The sequence below is a fragment of the Trachemys scripta genome, chromosome 1 (assembly GCF_013100865.1).
Source record: "Trachemys scripta elegans isolate TJP31775 chromosome 1, CAS_Tse_1.0, whole genome shotgun sequence".
NCBI lineage: Eukaryota > Metazoa > Chordata > Testudines > Emydidae > Trachemys > Trachemys scripta.
The window spans coordinates 240262172-240276167 of record NC_048298.1 but is presented as its reverse complement, the minus strand read 5'-3'; the positions used below and the strand labels follow the sequence as shown (position 1 = coordinate 240276167).

General features: G+C 42.5%; 1 protein-coding gene across 7 annotated transcripts in view; it reads left to right on the top strand.

Moving 5' to 3' along the window:
• Nucleotides 1-13996, top strand: part of ARHGEF7 (Rho guanine nucleotide exchange factor 7) — a 202310-nt gene that overhangs the window by 18007 nt on the left and 170307 nt on the right. For all 7 annotated transcript variants that reach the window (XM_034758145.1, XM_034758150.1, XM_034758152.1 and 4 more), the window contains exon 2: nt 8752-8838. In XM_034758145.1, the coding sequence (XP_034614036.1) occupies nt 8752-8838 (87 nt within the window). The remainder of the gene's footprint in view (nt 1-8751; nt 8839-13996) is intronic.

The window sequence follows — 13996 nt, the reverse complement described above, 5'->3', positions numbered from 1 at the left end:
CCTAGGGCGCCCAAAACCCTGGCGCCGCTCCTGCACAGGGGGTAGGAGCTCCCTCAACTCCTGGTCTCGGAGAGACAGGCTGGATTCCCTTCAACCACTCCCTGGAGCAGCAACCTATCAACTTCTCTCCTCACCTGCCAGCTCTGGAAAAATAAACCTTAATCAGCTGGCAGCTAATGTTAGTCCTTTAGCTCAAGTAGTAGCAGTCTGTGCTGTAATGCTGACAGATGTTACGGTTCAAACGCTGCTGATGATTCAGGGTGGGGGTTTCTGACATCTGTGCAAAATAAAAAATCCATACATTTTGAAAATTACAATGTAAAAGTTATTTAGGCTGCAGAGTCAAACATTTGAAAGTTAGGAAATGCAAGGATAAAAGTTGCCAGGGCAACCTTAATTAGACTCCCTTGTGTGTAGGCATTAAGATACAATCATTAATTATACAATCACATACTAATTTTTTCACAGGACCCCTGCCTCAGTACACAGGATGGAACCACAAAGGGGCAGAATTAAAGTTGCATGGGCAACTGTAAATGTTCTATTTCCTAACTTTCAAGAGCTTGACTTTGTGACTTAAATAACATTCTTTTAATGTACTTTTGTGTATAATATGAACATATATGGAAACAAATGAAAACAAATATTTTATCAGCTAAAGCTGTCATGGCATCTTTAGCTCATTCTGTTGTGTTTAAGGGCTTGAACCAAATTCCACTAAAGTCAGTGCGAGACTTTCCATTGACTGCAATGGGATTTGGATCAGGCTGTGAAACAGGTATTGAAACACAGTATTTTACTTACTGCACAGTATATAATGTTTTTTCTGAACATTGATTAATGTTAGCTTGGGTGCAAATTAACAAGGCGAGTTCAAGATGCTGTGTCAGTCTTAAAGTATCATTTTCTTGCATCAGATTAAATTAAAAAGTGGTCCAATTTCTGTGCAAGCCCCATAGAATCAATCTTTTAAGGCTGGCACAGAAGTGCATTGGAGTTTTTAGTGAAATGGTAGTGTCTATCCCTAATTTACTAATGTTATTATAACTTAGGTTTTTGCTATCTACACTGGCTGTGCCTGAGCCTCCCTTTCCAGAGCTTTCCCATACAGAAGTGCAAGTATGCAGCACACAGTCATTGCTGCATGTCTGATACACACATTATCTCTGCAAACTCTGTGTACACACACGTTCTTATATACTTTCCAGGCCACTAAAAATCAGTACTAAAGAACTATAGCACCACAGATGAAATATGGTTTTATCCATAAGATGTGGTAAGACACTGTATTTGAAAAGAGAACTAATTGTTAAGTACATTATTTGTAAAAATGGATGAATTAGGCTGGGATTTTTCAAAGGAGCGTAAAGGAGTTTGGTGCCCAAATCCTGTGCAAAGTCAGTGGAGGTTGGGTGCCTAACCATCTTGTACCCCATTGAAATCACTTGATCATTGCCTGTTGGGATCACTCCCTCTGGGGCACCTGGCATTGACCACTGTTGGTAGACAGGATACTGGGCTAGATGGACCTTTGGTCTCACCCAGTACGGCCATTCTTATGTTCTTACGTTGAAAACCCCAACCTACATTTTAAAAAATTAATTACACATATAAACGCTGATTCAAAGCCCATTGAAGTCATGGCAAGAGGATGGACAGCCCTTGTAGTTTTTGGACCAGACCTTCAGGTGCTGTATGTTGCTGATTTACAACAGCCGAGGATCTGGCGCTTTAACTGTAGTTGCAGGTGCTATTATTATTACTATACTGCAAGAGTTTAATTCTTTTCTGAAACCTACCAAGAAGCAGGTGCTGCTTCCTCCTCCCTGGTTGTTGAGGTGTCTCTCCAGCTCAGCTCTATGGAGTGCTCCCTACATGACCCTGTGCAGCAGTTACTGGAGGACTGGGAAAGCCTGAGGGTGCCATGCTGGAGAATCTGCCACTGTGTAGATTCATAAGCATTGATCCCTGCAGAGCACGGGCACAGGAGCAGGCAGGAGGCTAATATAGCTACAATAGTTCCCGTAGAGCTGAGGGTCTCAAACTTTTTTTGCTGTGCTCCCCTTCTCCATGGGTGTCACATAAGAGGCCCTGGCCACAAACTTCCTCCCATCCGGGGAAAAATGTGGCTTACCAAGGGCAGCAGGCAGCTCATGCCCGGGGTGGCAGGCTCCATTCTCGGAAGAGTGAATGAACATGTGTCAGTCTGCACTGCTTTGGATCATTATCGAGCAGAATTGATCATCAGCATGTCCTCTGGAATGGTGGCCAAATCATGAAAGGGCATACGAGTGTTTGGCATATCTGGCATGTAAATACCTTGCAATGCCAGCTACAAAAGTCCCATGCGAATGCCTGTTCTCACTTTCTGGTGACATTGTAAATAAGAAGTGGGCAGCATTATCTCCTGTAAATGTAAACAAGCTTGTTTGTCTTAGCGATTGGCTGAACAAGAAGTAGGACTGAGTGGACTTGTAGGCTCTAAAGTTTTACATTGTTTTGTTTTTGAGTGCAGTTATGTATCAAAAAAAAATCTATATTTGTAAGTTGCACTTTCATGATAAAGAGACTGAACTACACTACTTGTATCAGGTGAATTGAAAAATAATATTTCTTTTGTTAATCATTTTTACAGTGTGAATATTTGTAATCAAAAATAATAATATAAAGTAAGCACTGTACACTTTGTATTATGTGTTATAATTGAAATCAATATATTTAAAAATGTAGAAAAACATCTAAAGTATTTAATAAATTTCAATTGGTATTCTATTGTTTAACAGTGTGATTACAATTGTGATTAATCGCGATTAATTTTTTAAATCGCGTGACGGTGTGAAGTTAACTGTGATTAATCGACAGCCCTATAAATAAGTAGTTTGCTCATAAGATAAATGAAATAATTAGATGATAGTTGGATTCATAGGTATAGCAGAAGGAGTAAGAAGTGGGTCTTCAGGAAGATGTTCATTGCAATTTCTAATGTTTAGTCACTAAAATGAGAGTGCTTTCTTTCCATTTTGTAACTATAATAGTCTTCTACATCTATGCCACAGCTCCCCTTACTGTTCCATCTTCCAAATTAAATAATTGTAATGTGTTCAATCTCTTCATGCATGGAAGCTCTACTGTGCCTACTTTGGATATTATCTCTCTCTTTTGTGTCCTTTTAGATGAGTTTTTGTCTGAATAGCATAGATGGAGATTCACCAAACTGAACGTAATACTCAGTTTAAGGTGAAGATGTACCGTTTATATATATCATGTAGTATTCTATTATTCACCACATTACTCTCCATCTTTTTCATACTAAACTTTTGTTCACTTCTGGATCCATGCTGTGCACCTAGCAAAAATCCTCATTGAACTATCCATAATAATTTCTGAGCGATTAACACTTGATCAGAACCCATTGTATGGTTTAAATTGTTCCTGCTGCTCCTGCTACATGTTTTACCTTGCACTTATCTCTTTGAATTCCTTTGTGTCACCCCAATTCCTACTTAAATATTTGTTAGATCCTTCTGGCATTCCTGTCGTTTCTAATTATTACTATTCTTTGTTATTTGTATTACTGTAATACTTACAAGCCACACTCAGGGAACAGGGGCCCCATTTGGTAGGTGTTCTACAAACATGTAGTGAAAAGATAGTCCCTTGGTTAATAACAGATGGGAATAATCCAATAGGCAAAAGTGGGGAAGAAGGGGGGATGCGATAACAGAATTACAAACATGTTTTTTCTCAGACTAGGTGTGCACAGTATTTATTCTTTATTAAGCTAAATAATTTTGGGTCATGAATCTATTTTGCTGCCTCTGTTATGCCTCCTGTCTTCTAGATAATTAGTGAATGTAACCGAACAACATCTTTCTTAAAGATTGGTAAGGCAGCCCATTGTTGGCCTCCTTTCATGCTGAGAATTGGCTATTTATTTCTACTGTTTCCTATCCATGTTTTAAATAATCCATGGACAAGACTACTTCTGAGTGTGAGAGGTAAAGTTTCCAGGTTTCCTGTAGCCTCTTGTAAGGGATGTTACCTAATGCGTTTTGAAATTATATCCACAGTTCTCTGAGATTATTACTTGTGTCACACTGTTTCTAAGCCATTTGTCGAAGAAGATTGCAAGGATCTTCACACAATTTTAAGAATTCCCTGAGTAATAACTGGGTGTCATTGCTTCTATTTTTAGGCTCTTTACTCTTGTCTGTGAATCTCTGTTAGGAGAGAAAGACCTGGATATATTAGATTCTCTGATCATTTGCTCAGATGCTTTTTTTTCCTGGCAGATGCAAAGGTAGTTCTGTCCATGCAGCTGAGAATCTATGTTTGTGCCATTGATCTGACAAACAGTAAAGCAGGGCTTTGAAATGTATTCCCTTTTTTGAGAGAGAAGGAACTGCCTTTTTAAAGAATTGCCAGGGTTTATTAACTACCTTTCTTCTTTTGAGGGAAGCACAGTTGTCAGCTAGAAAGGTGCATGTTTTTGACAGGGATGAGACTTCTGGGCAAGTCTAAAACATTCTGAAAATGCCGTATGACCCATGTTTAAACTTCTGGAGGTGGAAGGGAATCCTTTGCCATTCTTGCAAAGCCTTGATTGGCAGTTGTCTCCATCCTATCATATTTGATGGCATCCTTTTTGAGCTCTTTGTTTGTCCTGTTACCAGGTACTGTAGCCACCTATGAGATAATTTATATGACTTCTGGGCCAGCTACACTAGGTTGATTCTTTAAAACTCCGGAATCCTGTATTTAGCTAGTTGAGGGCCTAGGAATAAGGATTATTGCTTGTTAAAGAGATAATCCTGATTGAATCACAAGACAAGAATCACTTGGTGGACAAGGAATTTGTTCCTTATGAGAGAAACTTGGATTTATAGTGACTTGTTACATGTCATTCTTATTTTTGCACTGTGCATAGTTTTGGGGGTTCCTCATTATGAAAAGAGATCTTGATAAAATGGAGACAATCTAGAAGAGGATGTAAGAAATGATAAAGGTAGGGTGACCATATTTCCCAAAGGGAAAATGGAATACCATGTGGGGCTAGCCCAAGCCTCCCCTCCCGCTGCACAGGGTTATCCTGAGCACTTGTCCAAGCTTCACCTCCCCCATGCAGGGCTGGCCTCAGCTGCTTGTCCGAGCCCCATGCAGGGCTGGCCTGAGCCACTTGCCAACTTGGCAAGAGCAAACTGGACAAATACCCACTTTTGCCAAAAAAAGTCAGGATGGCCAAGACCAGGTTTAAAAAAGGGACTGCCCAGCCAAAACGGAACGTATCGTTACCCTAGATAAAGGGATTAGAAGATACAAACTATGAAGAGAAATTAAGGGAATTTAATATGTATATATTTTAGAGAAAAGACCCAGGGGGGGATATGATCATGCTATAAATACTTGAAAGATAACATGGAGAAGAAAATATTTAAGATTGCACAATACAGAGCATAGACATAGGAGAGAAAAGGGAAAGGTAGACTTTAGGAAACATATTCTAACCATGTGTTCATTTGGGTGATGGAATAATTTACTGAGGGAGTTTGAGGCACTGTCCTTAGAGTTGTCCAAAAGTAAATTAGGCAAAACAATTAGGAGGTATAATAAACAGTCCACTAATGCAAGAGGGATGAATTTAATGAACCTTTTCAGGCATTTTCTTCTATAGTTGTTTCCTTTTCCAAAGAATTACTTGCTGGGGTTCCTGATCAGTGTGGTGTAGTCAATTATGAAAATGTTCTTGTTTTTAAATTATCTTTTTGATTTTCAATAGGTATAGAATATACTCAGTGAATGTAATACAGAAACACTAAAACCCTTTATTGCTGAAAGATAAGCAAACATGAAAGTAAAAACATTAAGCAGGCAATCATGTCTAATAGAGTATTAGCAAAAACAATAGTTTAAGCACCTTCCTGAAGTTTTTACAGACCCTATATTTTAAAGATCTTCAGGGGCTTAGATCTTAGAGTGCTGAAGTTTAGATGTAGAATTCCCTAAAGATTTAACACGTGGTTTAAACCGCAAATCGGCTTGCTTGATGTCACTTGGATCCTGATCTAAAGGTGTTGGCATCGGTTGTTTTTTATGGTCATTCCCCAGTTGCAGGCCGACTTCGCTACAATCTAAACTTTAAATCTGGAAGCTGATTGTGACTAAATATTTCTAATAATTCAAATTTTCCTGATTCAAGCAAGTCATCCATTTTTATTGACTTTTACTTAAATTAGCTTAGAGCCCAAAATGTCCTTGGCACTGTACAAACATATGGGAAGGCATAGTCCCTGCCCAAAAGAACTTGATATCAGCATTTTAGGAGTTAAATATTCTAAGGGAAATCTCAAGTATAATGGAAGAATTATACTTGTGTCTGTAATGCCATAAGCATGCATGACCTACACAGATGACTTAATTTTTTTTTAAAAAGTCACTGCCTAAAGTCGTTTATAATCCAAGGGACAATTCTTGTGTGGTGCTGGGCCCCGTCAACTCCCATTTATGTTGCACTTCCATACAACGTTTTTCCTCCCAAATAGAGCTGCGTATTCAGAGCCCAATTCTGCCCATCCTTACTCAAGCTGAGCAGTATCTTACTTGGTACATTTTCCCACTGAAATCAATAGAATTATTTGTGAAGTAAGGTCCTGGTACTGCGAACATTTAAGCACATGCAGAACTTTACTCATGTGAGTTGTCCTATTGAAGCTAATGGAACTGTTTACGTGTGTGGAGGTATGCATGTGCTTACGCATTTACAGGACTGTGTTTAAGCTACCACTCTATGAGTAAGGGTGCTGTAATAAGTGATAATTGGCTGTGGATCACAGACACTTCCGTTTTTAAAAAAATCTTTATTTCAATCAAATCTTTCCCCTTTGCAAGCTTCCTTCTTTGCAATGGACGATTAAGAAATCACAGCTGTCTGGTAGACTATGGGCAAACAAAGTTAGTTAATAATCTCTGTTAAATTCCACTGTCTGGTGTTAGCTTTTTGATAACTAGTAAAGCAGATACTGATGCTTTGCTATAAAGTTTTTCCACTCATGATTTTAAGGCATAGGGCCACATTCTCCTCTCACATACAGATTGATTTTGAAGTGCAAATTGGAGTCAAAGGGAGCGCTGCATACACAACAAAGAGCAGACTACATCTCATAGTGCGATACCCGCTATGTTCCCTGAAATTAAATTGCATTCTTAATTGATGTTTGAATTAAAGTTTTGTCTGTATAGCCTTTACAAAACTAAAATGAAAAGTATTTCTTTTTCTTTAAATGTCAGAATTTTGGATGTTGGTTTGGTTCTGAGCTAGCGAAGATATTGAGATTTCCAGGTCTTGGTCTTCAGAAATTAAGGACCTGCTCCTACAAGGTACCGAGCACCTCTTGAGAGGCGCTGATCACTCTCCTCTCCTCTTGAGTTCAACTTTCATTGACTTCAGTGGGAGATTGTGGCGCTCAGCATCTTGCAGGATTGGACATTGTAGCAGACATGATTTCAAATATGGTCTTTTTTACTTGCAGGTAAAGAGTTTTAATGGTACAATGAGTTTTTCACGTGGTCACTATTATCTCTTTAAGTTTTTTTATTGTGTGCTCTGGATTTTTTATCTGCCGTTACTGAAAACGATAAAGATCATGCAAATCTACTCTTTGTTGTCACACATTTCTATCACTGTTACCCTTGTCTTCACTTGCTTCATTTGTTACGCCCACTTGTGTCTTAATTTAGGCACCAATCCTGCAATCTAATGGACTCCTTTGATTTCAGTGGGACTGCCATTCAACTTAATGGGCCTTTGCACAGGTACAGTGGTCCGTCTGTCTGGATCAGACTGCAGGACTAGTGCCTTTGGTTGAAAACTCTTTGGGGGCACTATATATTAGTACAGCACCCCAATACAATGGGCCTCTGGGTCCTACCTGGGCACCACTGAATACTACATAGTGATAATTCTGAGTGACGTGCAGAGCAGCCTGGCTGCATTCACTTTAGGATATGGTTCTAAACCCGCTCTCTTTGCAGATTCAGTGTGTTTGAAAGATGCTGTGCAACAGGAAGTTGTGTTGCACTGAGTATCTTTTCCAAGGCAGGACTTGCTTTCCACGGGCTCAGGGAAAGTCACCGTTTTTTACAAAGGGAGCAAATCGCGCTGTTAGATGTATATGTTTAAGGCATGTTATCGCCCACCCCCGGCAGGGGCGCGGGGCATTGGCTGGTTAGTCCAGGTGGCGGCGGGGTTAGTCGCTGATGGTGTTGCACGCGGAGTTTGTCCATTAGGTAAAGGCAACCACAGCAGCGCGATTGCCTCCGTTCCTGCTTCATATCGTGTATTGGCCGAAGTCGGCCTGAGCGCCGCAGGCCGGGGACAGGGGGCTGGGAGCGCAGCCGTGCCCCGGGCCCATCCCTGCAGGGCGGGGAGGAGAAGCCCCGAGGCGGCTGCGACTCCCTTGCTCCGGGCTGAGCCCCACACGCTGGCTTAGGGGCAACAGCACCCGGCGCTGCACAGCGATGGGGGGAGGACCCAGGGGCCAGGCCCTGCACTTTCCTCGGCCCCTCCCCGGCCCGCACGTGATTTCCTGGCTCCGTGTTTACTTCCCGGGTCAAAGCCCCTCCACGGCCCCAGAGCAGCCGCCGCCGCCTGCGGAGGGAGCAGGGGGGTGAGTGGGGCAGGATCAGCTCGGGGCGGGCAGCAGGGTCCCTTCGCTCCCAGCGCAGCCCCCTGACCCAGCGCCTCTTCTCTTGCAGGTTTATCCGGAGCCCCGGACCGAGAGCGAGTGTCTGAGCAACATCCGCGAGTTCCTGCGCGGCTGCGGCGCCTCCCTCCGCCTGGAGGTGAGTCAGGGCTGAGCAGGGCAGTGGGGTTGGGGGCCGGGCTGGGCTCTGGGGAATGGGGCTGGGCACACAGTCTTTTGTGGTTTCCCCGGTGCCCCTTGAATTCTCCAGGCAAGTTGCAAAGCGTGTTCCCTTCCCCTTCTTGGGGAGTTTCCCTCATACTCCCCCCCCCCCCATCTTGGGGTTAAATTTCCTGCCTCCAGGGGAGCTGGAACAATTTGTATAGTGGGGGTGCTGAGAGCCATTGAACCAAACTGTAAACTCTGTATATGATGGAAACCACTTCAAGCCAGGGGGTGCAGTAACAGCCCCTGCACCCCTAGTTCCAGCCCTATGCCTGAAGTGATTTATGTTGGCATTTTCTGGTCCTGGGGGATTTCCTAGAGCTGCTGCTGGGATCCTTCGAGTTGCCTGTGGCCCCCGGAGGTGGGGGAGCCATTGAACAGTGATCTAACAAGGGTTGCTGTTTCTGTATGGGGAAGTGGTTGCTGCTGGTAGCCGCTGAAGGTAAAACTGATCTGTAAAAGGTGGCAAATGTAATGGTGCTGCTGTCTTCTCTTGAGTCCCTGCTGAACAAATGACCCGTGGTGCTGGAGTGCACTTTGAATGGGTTTTTGGGTGAGATGTTATATCAAGTTTCTGATTTCATGTGGTCATTCAAGATCCCACTGGCCAGATTCTGATCTGAGAAGTTTTGTTTTTCCTACTTAAATTTACTCTCCAAACTGAGTTGGTTAAATTCCTGATTTGCTCCTGTTCTCAGGTATTTATTGTAGCTGGGTGCTCTGTTGTGGTATTCATTCCACCACAGAGGTTGCTGCACTTCAGTGGCGGATAGGGTCCACCAAATTTGCGGCCATGAAAAACACATCACGGACCATGAAATCTGGTCTCCCTCCATGAAATCTGGTCTTTTGTGTGCTTTTACCCTAAACTATACAGATTTCATGGGGGTGACCAGAGTTTCTCGAATTGGGGGTCCTGACACAAAAGGGAGTTGCAGGAAGGTTGCAAAGTTATTTTAGGGGGGGGGAGTGTGGTATTGCCACTCTTACTTTTGCGCTACCTTCACAGATGGGTGGCCGGAGAGCAGCGGCTGTTGGCCAGGTGCCTAGCTCTGAAGGCAGCACCCTGCTAGCAGAAGTAAGGGTGGCAATACCATACCATGCCATCCTTACTTCTGCGCTGCTGCCTGCAGAGCTGGGCCCCCGGCCAGGAGTCACTGCTCTCCAGCTGCCAAGCTCTGAAAGTAGCGCAGCTGCTAGCAGCAGCACAGAAGTAAGGGACCATAGTAGCAGTACTACAACTCCCCCCACAATAACCTTGCGACCCTCCCCCCCACCCCAGCCCCCACAACTCCTTTTTGGGTCAGGACCCCTACAATTACAACACTGTGAAATTTCAGATTTAAATAGCTGAAATTATGAAATTTACGATTTTTAAAATGCTATGAACGTGAAATTGACCAAAGTGGACTGTGAATTTGGTAGGGCCCTATAGTTCATGATTCATTTTAAATGTGTATAATGCATAGGGTCCTGTGCGATTAAAAACACTGTATAAATACACAATTTCTAAATGTATGAGTTTATTAGAAGTGAGTGCTCATAGCCAGTTTACAGAAGCAGTTAAAATGATATTGTATCTGACTAAACAGTATTTAGAGGCTCAGAGTAGACCCTGTGGTGCCTTTCCTAAGGCAGGAGAATTTCATTGGTGACGTTTCATGTTGTTAAAACTGTGATCTTGGATAGACAAAGGGAACACCAACTTCTTGTCTTGTTTCCTTCCCAGAAGTATTGAGGAGTGTGGGAGTGTCCTATTTCATTACCTATAAAAGAGAGTGGCAGGGATGTTTGCAGAAAGTTGCCAAAATTCCGTTCAGTGACTTGATGTGACTTGTTTATGACTTCATTGACATGTAGATATAAAGTATATTTTGGCAGGTGAAAAGATCCTGCGTATAGTGTTTCAATGATAACATTCAAGTTGTATTAATTTTGTTTACTAAAACTGCTTTTAGATGATGACTTGTCATATAGGACTTAATTCAGTAAAAGTCCAATGAGAGGTGTGTTTTTGATATATAGAATTTAATAAACTCTTAAGGAACCACTGTAACACAGGGATTGGCAACTTTTGGCACGCGGCCTGCCAGGGTAAGCCCCCTGGCGGGCCAGGCCGGTTTGTTTACCTGCTGCATCCGCAGGTTTGGCCGACCACAGCTCGCACTGGCCGCGGTTCGCTGCTCCTGGCCAATGGGGGCTGCAGGAAGTAGCGCCCACCCCCATTGTCCTGGAGTGGCGAACCACGGCCAGTGGGAGCTGCGATCAGCCGAACCTGCAGACGCGGCCAGTAAACAAACTGGCCCGGGCCGCCAGGGGGCTTACCCTGGCGGGCCACGTGCCAAAGGTTGCCGATCCCTGGTCTAACATTTTAAAAATAAGTAATTAAATTATCATGGATATTTTCTATATTTCCTTTCCTGTCATTGCAGATTACCAGGATGTTTGCATATCACTTGTAGATTTTGCCATATAATCAATCCCTGGTGCTGTCTGACTTCTTCAGTAATGTTAAAAATTTAGTGTTCATGTGACATCACAATGGGTTGAAAAGTCTCCTTACCCTGGTGACTGAGAAGCTTTCCTTAGCAATTGCGTGGACCTGCAATAGTTATGTAGAATTTAAACTTCCTTTAGGAAAAAAGTTTTTATCACATATGATTATAAAGAATAGCTTCTGAATGTAAATCAGTGCAGTGCTGTCTTCATTAAAACATAGATCAGTACAGTGCCTGTGGTGCTGCTTGTAGTTTTGCCATGCAGCAATGGAATGAAATTAGCAAGCCCCTGGTCAGTTTTGCTGCTGTCATTCAGAACCCTTGAGGCATCAATGAAACTTACAAGAATCATGTTAATTTCTGTGTTTCACCTTGGAAAAAGTTATTAGTAGAGACAGGGTTTAGAGCTCCATTGCCCACCTCTCAACCCTCTTGGGTTTGGTAGAGGGAGAGAGATGGAAGCTCTTGAAGTTTATCAGCCAGAAGGGGTTGTACAAGGTGAAGTATTCGGTTTCTGAACATTAGTCAGTATTCGGTTTCTGAACATTAGTCAGTATTCAACATTGTCCTCCTTTTCCAGCAGCTGGGACATCTCATTAGGGCAGTGCTCATAATGCCTGTTACAGAAAGACTAATTGACTAGCCCAAGGTAACACAGGAAGTTGGTGGAAGAGGGAATTGAACCCAGGTCTTCTACATTCTAGGTTTGTTCCCTAACCACTGGGCTGTCTTTCTTTCATGGAGTGCAGTTGTGGGTTTCCCACTCAGCTTTTGTATCTATTTAAAGCAAGCAGGAGTTTTAATTTGTTTTGTGTGCTCCGGACATATTATTTTGCAACATATCTGTAAACTCCAAATGAAGAAAAAACATAGGGGATTGGGAGGAAACGAAAAGAAAATTAATGCCTAAATCTGAATTTAGAATGGGACCCTGCTTGTGCCGCAGGTCAGCCATGTCACATCTACTGGGCTAGTGGGACTCTGCTCATCAGGTCTTTTCCAGTAAAATAAAGAACAAGAGGTGCAGGACTCTCTTCCAGTTCACCATAATACAAACCTTTCTAGTGCAAAGGTTCTAAAATTGATAAGAAAGGGCCCAGAAACTGCAGAGGGCTCCTTATATTAATCTTCCTGGGACCAAGGGCAGGCTTTTTGGACTTGCAGCCAGAGCTCACAGAGGAGAAAGCTCAGAATCAGTTTTTCTTTTGAGAAGGCGTATTTTTAAACCAGTGTGCAGACTTTATATTTCTCCAGATGAGCTCCTGAAGGGGGAAGCATGGGAGGAAGCGGAAAAGAAGGGGAGCGAGTCCACCCACAAGTAAATATATCCTGATTTATACTTCCAAAAAGTTCATACAACCCTGAAGTCTGGTTAAAGAAATGGAAAGTGTGCATTTAAAATAACAATAAAGAAATAAAGCCACTGTAGCAATCCATGCATTTGCTTCTTCCACATTGTGGCTAAAGCCATGCATGCATAATCAGACTCCTTAGTGCCCACACTGCCATTCTAGGTCAGAAGATCTCTGTTCTGGGAGCATTCTTTGAGAAAGATTTCCTTATCAGTGGCTGTTGGGGGAGATTGGTTGGGGGAGGGGATTTACAGTAAGAGCAATGAATTATAACTCTTGTCATAACATCAGCCCTGCCTGAGGCCGTGGAAAACTAATCCCCAGGCAAAGAAGGCACTGGGTTACCACTCACCAGGCTCTTCAGGAGGGAGACTTTTCAGTGACTTTAGAGAGCTGCCATGGAAACATTTAAATAAAAATAAACTTTTAAAATAAAAACTCAGAAGGCCTTTGTAGTTCTAAAGGAAACATAGACCCTATTACAGTCTTGTTTCTCTTGATCCAGCTAAGAATTGCAAGAGGGATAACCAACTAGATGACTGAATATATCAAGTTGCATCAGAGAGAGCGGAGATACTACAGGAAAACCATCTGCATCCTTCAAGCATGCAGATTGACTCTATATGTTGTGGCTGGAAGTCTTGAAGTATTGGATCAGTAACATGTTTACAAAATAAATTAAAAAAAAGCATAGGTAGAGATATACCCAGCCAGGTTTGCACTTCAGAATTAAATGCAACTACAGACCCCAGGTTAGTGACATCCCCTTTTTCCCCCCCAACCACTTGAAACACAGAAGTATCAAGACTGCAATATAACTGCTTCAGACTGGGGTAAATCAAGGAATCCCAAGAATCAAGAAGGCTTAAGATTCTACTCCATCCTCCTTTTATTGTCAGAGTGTTCCAAAGACAGAAGAACACTCAACCAGATGTTTTGAACACATTCCTCCAGAAGCCACAGTTCAGCATGGAGGACCTAAATTCCACCAAAGCAGCAATTCCCTAAAGGAAGACTTCAATTTCTCTATCAACAGATCTGAAGAGTACCTATCTACACATTATTATATGAATCTCCCATAAGATATATCTCTGCTTCACATGCAACTGACTGTGCTATCAGTATGCTGCTTTAGCACCTCTCTAAGGGTGTTTCCCAAAGTGCTAGTGTTTTATTTGGGTAGAAAAGGGTTAATGTTTATCAATTCTAAGCTGACCTGCTTATTGGAACACTTTTGCAGGAA